Source organism: Gymnodraco acuticeps, unplaced genomic scaffold, assembly GCF_902827175.1.
Source record: "Gymnodraco acuticeps unplaced genomic scaffold, fGymAcu1.1, whole genome shotgun sequence".
Taxonomy (NCBI): domain Eukaryota; kingdom Metazoa; phylum Chordata; class Actinopteri; order Perciformes; family Bathydraconidae; genus Gymnodraco; species Gymnodraco acuticeps.
Window position 1 is genome coordinate 22,501 of NW_022990626.1, and position 12,267 is coordinate 34,767.

The 12,267-nt window shown below is 41.1% G+C and overlaps 1 protein-coding gene across 1 annotated transcript in view; it reads left to right on the forward strand.

Annotated features, from left to right (window-relative positions):
- LOC117554690 (atrial natriuretic peptide receptor 1-like) overlaps window positions 1-11,896 on the forward strand; it is a 34,390-nt gene extending 22,494 nt beyond the window's left edge. Inside the window, exons 4-5 of the mRNA XM_034229167.1 lie at window positions 10,148-10,242; window positions 11,607-11,896. Coding sequence (XP_034085058.1) covers window positions 10,148-10,242; window positions 11,607-11,750 — 239 coding nt within the window. The 3' untranslated portion in view covers window positions 11,751-11,896. The remainder of the gene's footprint in view (window positions 1-10,147; window positions 10,243-11,606) is intronic.
- The last annotated feature ends 371 nt before the right edge of the window (window positions 11,897-12,267 follow it).

A 12,267-nucleotide genomic window follows, 5' to 3' on the forward strand; every position in this document is an offset into this window, starting at 1 on the left:
GAGGGAGATAGGACGGCGCTGTGAGAGCAGGGAGAATAGAGCAGAAGGAGAAGATGGTCGGCAGAGTAATAGGATTTCTCCTGGGATAATATCCATGACAAACAGCTCATGAGAGGCACCACGAATAGGAGCGAGAGATCAGATTACAGCGCTGTTTCCGCTCCATTAACTAATGGACAGACACTTCTCACCCTGCGATGATGCTCGGGGAATATTGCAGCCGACCTCAGGACGAATTCATCAGCTGCAGAGCGACACTCGACCTCGAGCTGAGAGAAACACGACGCCATCCATCGCCCGTCAGCGGCATTAAAACAAGCTCTCCCCTCCACACCTGAGTTATGCACGTTATGATTGTTTCAGGAAAATAAACTAGGCTTGGGTGTCACATGATAACGGGCAGAATCACTCAAATACACAACCACTGTAAAAATATTACATAAAAAAACCTTTAAAGACTAAAAACAAATCACAAAAACATTTGAGAAAACACAAAGAAAATTCACAAGGAAACATAAAAAACCCACAAAAACATTTAACAAATATTTCAGAAAACATAAAAGCACAACAAAGTTACAAAAAATATACATTGTAGTGACTAAAACGCTGTCGGGTCGTACTTCAATCCAACAATGATTTGTAGAGGATATGCAAATCCTAAAATAAATCGCGTACTTGAACACACACATTTTGTAATTTAATTTGAAGGATTTATCTCACGTATCGCAGCATGAAGAGAAAACTACGGTAAACAAAAAACCCATTTATATAAAACACAAAAGAATAACATTATACAAACAATAAAAACACATTTTAAACAATTTGGGAAAAACATATATTAAAAAAAGTTTTAAATACATTTCGAATAACGAAAATAATCGAGGAAACAAAATTCATGATAGGCAAGAAAATAAAGAAAAAAAAAATCACATTTAAGAAAACCCAAAACAAAAGAAATGAAAATTACAAACACCTTCAAAGACAGATCAAGACAAAACACAACACAGACAGATCGTGACACAAACACCTTCAATAAATCATAAAAACATTTTAGAAAAACTCAAAATATCACAAAAACAATGAACAAATAAAGAAAACAATAAAAGAAAAAGAAATACACACAAAAAACACGATTTTCCTCAAATCGTCTTGCTGTGTTTTTCCTCGTTGGATGTTTGTGTTTTTCTGCTGCCTTGTTGCTAAAGGGGTTTCCTCTTGTGAAGCTCGGGTTGCGTTCCAATAGTCCATTTAGCTTAGGAACCTTCCTCACGGAGTGAAATGACCCGGAAGTCCCTCAGTGGCAGCCATGATAAGTGCCGTTCCAATTCTCCAAATGAAAGGAAAGGAGGTTTCAAACTTCCTTTATAACCTCCTTTAGCTTAGGAACCACTGGACCTCCCTCACCGAAAGGAGAGGAGAAAATGCTGCCCCACAATGCATTGCAGCCGCAGCATTTGCCGTCACTCAACAGTCGGCCGTTCACGGACACAAACGATTATGGGAGAAATTATATCATGAAAGTTACGGTGCTTATTAAGCTTTTTAAAACGTATGTGGTAAGTTGCCAAAGTGCTTTGTTCTGAACGTTCATCAGTATTATAATCAAAAAGAGAAATATGAACGTTAGTTTTTACTGAAATGATCAAATAAAGTCAACATCTCACAGTCTTTACTGAGCTGTGTGGGGTTTGTTCAACTTTTAAAAGATGTTTGAATGGTGATATACACAGTGATAGATGTTAAGGACTAACGTTTATAATAAATACATTTGTATTGATTTTAAGATATTTTCATACAATCATACGTATTGGGATCATTTGTATTAATGTGGACTGGAGGGAGAGGGGGACGAGCAGAAGTTTCACTTTCCTTTTTTATTTAATTCCAACTTTGGTCCTGAAGAATATGTTTCTCTGTTGTCCACGTTCATAAAGCATAAAGCAACAGCATCAGAGCACGGTGCAGAGTCTCTAGATGAGTTTACAGGAGTCCCTCGTTCTTATTGAACATCCATGTTGTAGTCCTCTGTATAGAGATCTGTAGTTTCCATGGTTTCCCCACAGCAGCAGACGCACATTCAGGACGTCCGCTGGCGCATCATAAACACGTCGGATAGTGAAAGTGCATTCGGATTCTCTAAAGTACCGCGGTCTCTTCTCCTAAGTCCTTTTGAATCCTCCTATCCACTATCCCTTAACCCCGTGACGTTTCACTCAGAGGTCAAGGAATAGGAGATAGGGTTAGAATTTAGGAGCTGATTTTTGGACAATTCGACTGCAGCCCCAGTCTCACAAAACAACGTGTAATAGCGACGTTGGTCCACACGGCAAAACGTAGTACAAATAACCCTCTCAAGACGTGACATGGACACAACATGTTGTCCTGTTCGTTTCTAATGTCCGTGTCACGTGATCGCAAACTTTTCCAGCGTGAGAAAAAAAAACATGGCGGACACCCGATTTATTTTTAGTGGAAAATCCTAAATTGTAGAATAGCTTGGTAAAATGCTTTTTGATTACATTGCTAGCGAGACGTTTAAATTGTACTTTTAGAATCTACATCCAGTGGATGTGTAGGATCCATAGTTTGATAGATATAGACGCGTCCTAAAACCGGGAAGTAAACTCCTTCCAGTTCCTTCGACAAAAAAGCAAAGAAAACAGCTGGAAATAAGGTCTGTGGTTGAAACACATTTAAGAGACGGATCACGTTTTGTTCAGCCGGATAATCTCCACATGTCTACCCTACTTTTATAATTTTCGAAGCATAAATCTAGTCGCTAGAAGCAAAATGCTAACGTTGGGCTATCAAGGAACTACAGCAGGGTCGCTGCTTCAACGTCACACCGACTTCAGATCCATATTCAAACACACAGACTCTAAATGGAACGAGTTGAAGCGTTTGTTTGAACAGTCTGCAGGAGGCAGGGACTTGCTTTCAAGCAGAACAGAAACTAACTTAGAGGAGAGTTCACGTGTTCGGCGTAATGACGTACAATGACCTCCACGACTTCTGTAGTCCTATTCAGCCACTTGGTAACAACCATCGTTTCTCAGACACGTCAACTCTTCAGAAATCTCCAGTGGGGTCACTGCTGATGTATTTAATGTCGTAGAACAAAACGTGATCTGTCTCTTCAATGTGTCTCAAACCACAGACCTTATTTTCAGCTGTCTTCCACACTCCGATGGAGAGATCCCATTGGCTCTGAGACGAGGGAACAGGAAGTGATAAAATGTTGACTCACTTCCTGGTTTAGGGACTCGTCACTGCACCACTCTATTGCGAAGATTATTTGAGCTCCATGTTTTTTTATACAAAATATTGTATCCACGTCTTGAGAGGGTTATTTGTGAATATACTACGTATATGTTTCACACGTTTTTTTTTGTGAGACTGGGCTGTTGAAATCAGCTGAGCGTTAAAACAGAGTGTCCTCTGTAATCGCTCCTCCTGTGGACGGTTTCAATGCGACTGATTGGAGACAAAAGGCATGTGATGATAATTCAAGGCTTTAGAAATCTGAGGTAATCAAATCACCGAAGCGTCCTCCAGAGTGTCGCTCTCGAAAACAGAATCACCTCTTTGTGTTTCTGTGCAGAGAATTAACACACACACACACACACACACACACACAACCATGTATACATCACTTCAGGGGACATTACATTGACTTTCATGCATTTCCTGGAGACTTATCCTAACCTTAACCATAACCAACACATGCCTAACCCTTACCCTAACCCTAACCAAGTCGTCACCCTAAAATTAATGATTCCCTTATGGGGACCTCCAATTTGTCCCCATAAGGGAAGCGAGTCCCCACACGTGACTGTGTCAACAGATGTAGGTCCCCACAAGTATAGTAATGCTAAGCCACACACACACACACACACACACACACACACACACACACACACACACACACACACACACACACACACACACACACACACACACACACACACGGCTCCTGTTATCCTCGGATATTTAACGTAATGTAACTTTACATACCGTCCCCATTCACTTGCATTAACTTTTTTTCTCCCATTTATTTATTTTACATGTCATTATTACATGTTTCTACATTCCTTTCTTTTGTTTTAATTTATTTTGTACATTTTTTAACATGAATATGTTTTTTTATACATCATTATTTAATTGTTTCTAAATTTCTTTCTCTTGTTTTCGTTGTTTTTCCTGCATCTCTTTATACTCTTTTTTTGCAATTGTTTATATTTTTGCACATGTTTTCCTTCCATTCCACTTTTATTTATTTCTCTCTTCTTTCTACATTTCTTTCTCGTTCTCCATTTGGCTCCATGACATCAGACCCCCGCTGCAGCAGACACATGTTTTTACGAGCTGTATTTTAATCTCTCTATCTCTGTGTGGGTTCACAAAGCAGAACCATTCAGATGAATGATTCATTTCTCCTGTTGTTATACATGCTAACCTTCACTTATAAACTCACACACACACACACACACACACACACACACACACACACACACACACACACTCACTCACTCACTCACTCACTCACTCACTCACTCACTCACTCACTCACTCACTCACTCACACACACACACACACACACATACACACACAGTCCCCATACACACACACACTCACACAAACTTCCTGGAAAGCAATGCATCACTTACCAGGAACACATAAAACTCCCACACCTCGTGGTTTAATATGTGTGTGTGTGTGTGTGTGTGTGTGTGTGTGTGTGTGTGTTTATATAATGAGAATGCTCTCAGAGTCCGTGACATTTCAGTGGCAGTGCCCCCCCCCCCATAACTGCGCCTCTAAATGTCAATCTGCATCATAAGACACCTGAGGCCTGTACTACGAAGCCGGTTCAACAGACCCTGGATATGTTTGAGTTACCCGGCTTACCTAATCCGCTAAACGGTCCTACGACGCTGGTTATCAACTCGGTAACTCAAGCCAGGGTTTCTCTGTCCGACTGAGTGCGCGTTCACATGAAAGGGGCGGGGCTAGCAACATTTGACCAATCACAAACATGGAGAAGCGTACTGACAGCGCAGCGTCATACTTCCTGAATGAAAAGTCAACTATAATACTAGTCAACAATGAAGAAGTTAAACTTTAAACAAACACCATGACTTAAACACTTGATCCAGGATCAAAGCCACAGAGCTGCACCTGCAAGGTGAATACAGCTGGGAACAGAACAAGTGTTTGAATGCGTACATTAACAGGTTTATGATATCACTGCCCCGTTCTAAGACACGATCTGACTTTCATTACATTTGACTCGAGTGTTTCCGTCAACTTAATGTGTTGCTTAAAATAATACTTCTGCATACAGTATGTGACAGTGTGAGTGTTGCACGGCCAGATACGGCTCAGCTGACTCAGATCAGGAGATATATGATACATTATGATGTGGTATGCCGTGGACTGTACTTAATGTTACTCTGATCCGGTTACTTATGTTGTGGCAGATATTTAAGTAAGCTTTCTTAACGCTAATGTTATAATAGTCAGATTGCTCTGAAGATGGAGGTGATATTCTATTAATGTTCACGTTCACACAGTCGGTGATTTTTGCAACGGCAGCTTTTCTGTATTTCCTTTCTCCTGTAATATGACTTGATCGCTTTGAACTCCGCAAACTGAGCTCTGATTGGTCAGCAGGCGGTGCTTTCACTGAGTTGAGCTCTTAGCCTGCAACCTAACCTGCTCCGGAGCAGGTTAGCCGCTCAGCATAAGTTACCATGGAGATCTAGCCTGCTAAAAAGAGAACCAGTGTCGTAGGACCGGAAACCCAGAGTTTTCCCTGAAGTTAGCCGCTAAGCGAACATCCGGCTTGGTAGTACAGGCCTCTGAGCCCTTGTCGCTGTGACTACGCCCCCTTCACCTGACCCCACCCCCTCCGTATGACTCCGCCCCCTATGCTGCACTATGGCCCGCCCCTTTCTTGCTGTGAAACCCCGCCCCTCCGTTTCACCGTATCTGCACAAAACCAGCTGATACACTTTGAATTAGGGATGCACCGAATATTCTGCCACCGAAAATTATCGGCCGAAAATGGTTAAAAAGGCCCTTTCGGCTTTCGGCCGAAAAAATATCACCGAATGTCAGAACAGACTTACGTTGGTAACCTAACGTGTTGTTGTGATGACGTAATAAAGACGCGGCGACCATGCTCGCGGCTGGCTCACAGGGGGCGGAACATTGACCTTTGTCATCGAGATTGCCCTGAGCCTTTAACAAATCGTATTAAATAATCTGATGACAGACTGTAAACAGAATAGCTGAAATGTTAACAAACTAAATAACTCAGTTTCCTCTAATCATTAACCTATGTTTGTATAATGTAGTTAACTCCGTGTGTTGCTGCTAGCATATATAACACCTGACGTGGAAACGTTACTCGTGGATGGGGCTACAGAGCTGCTAGAAAGACGGTCGAACCCGGTGCATACCTCCGTCTGCATGCGGTGCACTTTTGCTAAATGTTTAGACAAATTGCTCGTGCTTACATGCTAAACTCTTATTGCACTTATGGTAACAAGTATTCTCCACATCGAGACGGGTAAAGTTTAACCACACCTCGGAGCGCGTTCTCTCTGCCATCTCCGCAGTGTGCTCCGCTGCATGTAGCAGCTGCGTGTGTGTAAACTGCCCCGCCCCCTCGCACACAGACGGGGGGGAGAGATCTCGTCTGATCGAAAATACATCATAGACGCATTTGTTGTCTTTGCATATTAGAAACGAGTTGGCGACACTAAGACTGCGATATGATGTTTTTTAGCAATAATACATGAAATATATAAATGTACTGTATGCATTCAAAAGTGCTGAATAATGTTTTATGGACCCATAATAGTGATTATTATTTAAGTTAAGTTTTGCCATAATCATGTCTATTTCCATAATCAGGTAGCTGAACAACATTGGTAAAAAATGTATACATTATATATATATAATATTTCTATTAATCATTTTCGGCCTTTCGGCATTCGGTTTTCGGCCAACTGTTTCCTATTTTCGGTATCGGTTTCGGCCAAGAATTTCCCATTCGGTGCACCTCTACTTTGAATTGTATATTATTTGTTTCTAAAGTTGACATTCTGGCTTTGTCTCTAAAAAAACAAAAAATGTGTACAATATTAATAATCAATTGTATTTATAAGCGCACTTTTCATTTGAGTAAACAAAACTCAAAGTGCTGCAGAGTAAAATGGTACGTTTTTAACATGTTATCTCCTAATTTAAAGTGGTAAGATTACCATAAACAAACAATAAAAGGATCAAAATAATATCGTAAACCGTCACTTACACACGACATGTATGTAAAGTATATGACTGGGACTATCTCCCAAAAGTGTCTGATATTTTGATCGCTGTAAAATGACAATAAAACATCTTTATGTTGTTATTTCCCTTAAAACAAAGACTAACAATAGCAACAGTATTTCTGTGTCGGTCGGTAGCGAGTGTACACGCTGCATCAAAGCCAGCAAGTGTTCCTCCGTCACCAATCGCTGCTCTCTGCTGATCCATAATTGCCTTGTAGCTATGGAAACAAGTCGTCTGGGTCCTTATAGCAACACACACACACACACTGCTTATTGGCTGTAATTAACCTCTTATGGCAAATTACTTTTCCATCAATAAATCAGTGCATTTCAGTCGACCCCCCTCACTTTAATCATTATACTTTCCCTGAAAACACATTATTTCTACTAATATGTTTACATGCCAAATGGAAATTAGTATTCAACATTTATTCTCGTTTGTATGCTGCTATGAAATGTAGGATTTTCTTCACTGATTTCCAGCTGTGACACCGCTTTCTTGAAAGGGTCAACTTTGTGATATTTGAGGATATTTAAAAACCTGTTGATATTCATGTTTAAAGAGTCCTCTCCTGCTGATGTTCAGGTGTATATCAGTATGTAGTGTCTCTACTTTAAAGAGTGCTCTCCTGCGGATGTTCAGGTGTATATCAGTATGTAGTGTCTCTACTTTAAAGAGTCCTCTCCTGCTGATGTTCAGGTGTATATCAGTATGTAGTGTCTCTACTTTAAAGAGTGCTCTCCTGCTGATGTTCAGGAGTATATCAGTGTGCAGTGTCTCTACTTTAAAGAGTCCTCTCCTGCTGATGTTCAGGTGTATATCAGTATGTAGTGTCTCTACTTTAAAGAGTGCTCTCCTGCTGATGTTCAGGTGTATATCAGTATGTAGTGTCTCTACTTTAAAGAGTCCTCTCCTGCTGATGTTCAGGTGTATATCAGTATGTAGTGTCTCTACTTTAAAGAGTCCTCTCCTGCTGATGTTCAGGTGTATATCAGTATGTAGTGTCTCTGCTTTAAAGAGTCCTCTCCTGCTGATGTTCAGGTTATATCAGTATGTAGTGTCTCTACTTTAAAGAGTGCTCTCCTGCGGATGTTCAGGTGTATATCAGTATGTAGTGTCTCTACTTTAAAGAGTCCTCTCCTGCTGATGTTCAGGTGTATATCAGTATGTAGTGTCTCTACTTTAAAGAGTGCTCTCCTGCTGATGTTCAGGAGTATATCAGTGTGCAGTGTCTCTACTTTAAAGAGTCCTCTCCTACTGATGTTCAGGTGTATATCAGTATGTAGTGTCTCTACTTTAAAGAGTGCTCTCCTGCTGATGTTCAGGTGTATATCAGTATGTAGTGTCTCTACTTTAAAGAGTCCTCTCCTGCTGATGTTCAGGTGTATATCAGTATGTAGTGTCTCTACTTTAAAGAGTCCTCTCCTGCTGATGTTCAGGTGTATATCAGTATGTAGTGTCTCTGCTTTAAAGAGTCCTCTCCTGCTGAGGTTCAGGTGTATATCAGTATGTAGTGTCTCTGCTTAAAGAGTCCTCTCCTGCTGATGTTCAGGTGTATATCAGTATGTAGTGTCTCTACTTTAAAGAGTCCTCTCCTGCTGATGTTCAGGTGTATATCAGTATGTAGTGTCTCTACTTTAAAGAGTCCTCTCCTGCTGATGTTCAGGTGTATATCAGTATGTAGTGTCTCTACTTTAAAGAGTCCTCTCCTGCTGATGTTCAGGTGTATATCAGTATGTAGTGTCTCTACTTTAAAGAGTCCTCTCCTGCTGATGTTCAGGTGTATATCAGTATGTAGTGTCTTTACTTTAAAGAGTCCTCTCCTGCTGATGTTCAGGTGTATATCAGTATGTAGTGTCTCTACTTTAAAGAGTCCTCTCCTGCTGATGTTCAGGTGTATATCAGTATGTAGTGTATCTACTTTAAAGAGTCCTCTCCTGCTGGTGTTCAGGTGTATATCAGTATGTAGTGTCTCTACTTTAAAGAGTCCTCTCCTGCTGATGTTCAGGTGTATATCAGTATGTAGTGTCTCTACTTTAAAGAGTCCTCTCCTGCTGATGTTCAGGTGTATATCAGTATGTAGTGTCTCTACTTTAAAGAGTCCTCTCCTGTTGATGTTCAGGTGTATATCAGTATGTAGTGTCTCTACTTTAAAGAGTCCTCTCCTGCTGATGTTCAGGTGTATATCAGTATGTAGTGTCTCTACTTTAAAGAGTCCTCTCCTGTTGATGTTCAGGTGTATATCAGTATGTAGTGTCTCTACTTTAAAGAGTCCTCTCCTGTTGATGTTCAGGTGTATATCAGTATGTAGTGTCTCTACTTTAAAGAGTCCTCTCCTGCTGATATTCAGGTGTATATCAGCATGTAGTGTCTCTACTTTAAAGAGTCCTCTCCTGTTGATGTTCAGGTGTATATCAGTATGTAGTGTCTGTACTTTAAAGAGTCCTCTCCTGCTGATGTTCAGGTGTATATCAGTATGTAGTGTCTCTACTTTAAAGAGTCCTCTCCTGCTGATGTTCAGGTGTATATCAGTATGTAGTGTCTGTACTTTAAAGAGTCCTCTCCTGCTGATGTTCAGGTGTATATCAGTATGTAGTGTCTGTACTTTAAAGAGCCCTCTCCTGCTGGTGTTCAGGTGTATATCAGTATGTAGTGTCTGTACTTTAAAGAGCCCTCTCCTGCTGATGTTCAGGTGTATATCAGTATGTAGTGTCTCTACTTTAAAGAGTCCTCTCCTGCTGGTGTTCAGGTGTATATCAGTATGTAGTGTCTGTACTTTAAAGAGTCCTCTCCTGCTGGTGTTCAGGTGTCACGGGCATCGTGCATCTGGATGAGAATGGAGACAGAGAGACGGACTTCGCTCTGTGGGATATGATCGACACCAACACCAGCGCCTTCCAGGTCAGCATTAATATATTTATTCAACAGTTTTTGTGTCTCCATATTCGTACTCTACCATTCCCATAGACACGCACACTCGATCTGCCAAACGGGGAGGAATCATTTGTTAAAAGTGCCACAAATATCGACTCGGTCTCAACGAGGACTTGGTAAGAATTTGATATTGAAAATCCTTGTGACATCATAGAACTATGATCATTTGCCACATCACTAAATAAGTCATGCCCAAAAACAACCTGTGATCTACTCAGCCAGTCAGATCACCCATCCAAACGTTTCATCCTGAGTTATTTCTAATTTACTCAAGTACACCATCATCATCATCGTCATCATCATCATCATCATCATCATCATCATCATCATCTGAAGAAGAAGAAGAAGAAGAAGAAGAAGAAGAAGAAGAAGAAGAAGAAGAAGAAGAAGAAATACTTTATTAAAACTCACAGGGAAATTACTTTCTCCACTCTGTTGTGTTTCCACACGTTACACACACAGAGGATATACATGCACACACACACACACACACACACACACACACACACACACACACACACACACACACACACACACCACACACACACACACACACACACACACACACACACACACACACAGAGGATATACATGCACACACACACACACACACACACACACACACACACAGAGGATATACATGCACACACACAGAGGATATACATGCACACACACACACACACACACACACACACACATACACACACACACACACACACACAAAGGATACACATGCACACACACACACACACACACACACACACACACATACACACACACACAGAGGATACACATGCACACACACACACACACACACACACACACACACACAGAGGATACACATGTACACACACACATACACACACACACAGAGGATACACATGCACACACACACACACACACACACACACACACAGATGATACACATGCACACACACACACACACACACACACAGAGGATACACATGCACACACACACACACACACACACACACACACACACAGAGGATACACATGCACACACAGAGGATACACATGCACACACACACACACACACACACACACACACACAGAGGATACACATGCACACACACAGAGGATATACATGTACACACACACATACCCACACACACACACACACACAGGAGGTGAACTGGCACCTCTCCAGCTACCAGCTCACACTGCGTCTGAATACTTAAAATACTGCATATTGACGTGCAGCATCATGCGTAATACTTCATCTTTAATCTCTTATAAAGGTAAAGACATAAACATAGAACTCTACTCTTAAACCCAACGTCTTGAAATGTTTGTTGTTTTTGTTATTTCAGATAGTTTTGGTGTACAACAGTTCAGAGGAGCAGCTGTCAGCCAACCCTGGAACCACTCTGCACTGGCTCGGAGGAGTTCGTCCTCGGGATGTTCCCTTCTGCGGCTTCAAGAACGAAAACCCTGTCTGCGTCACAAGTCTGTGAAAAACACACCAACAAGTTTACCGTATTTTTAATGTCAGCCCTGAACTTTACTTCAGATTCAAAGAGTCCTCTCCTGCTGATGTTCAGGTGTATATCAGTATGTAGTGTCTCTACTTTAAAGAGTCCTCTCCTGCTGATGTTCAGGTATATCAGTATGTAGTGTCTCTACTTTAAAGAGTCCTCTCCTGCTGATGTTCAGGTGTATATCAGTATGTAGTGTCTCTACTTTAAAGAGTCCTCTCCTGCTGATGTTCAGGTGTATATCAGTATTAGTGTCTCTACTTTAAAGAGTCCTCTCCTGCTGATGTTCAGGTGTATATCAGTATGTAGTGTCTCTACTTTAAAGAGTCCTCTCCTGCTGATGTTCAGGTGTATATCAGTATGTAGTGTCTCTACTTTAAAGAGTCCTCTCCTGCTGATGTTCAGGTGTATATCAGTATGTAGTGTCTCTACTTTAAAGAGTCCTCTCCTGCTGATGTTCAGGTGTATATCAGTATGTAGTGTCTCTACTTTAAAG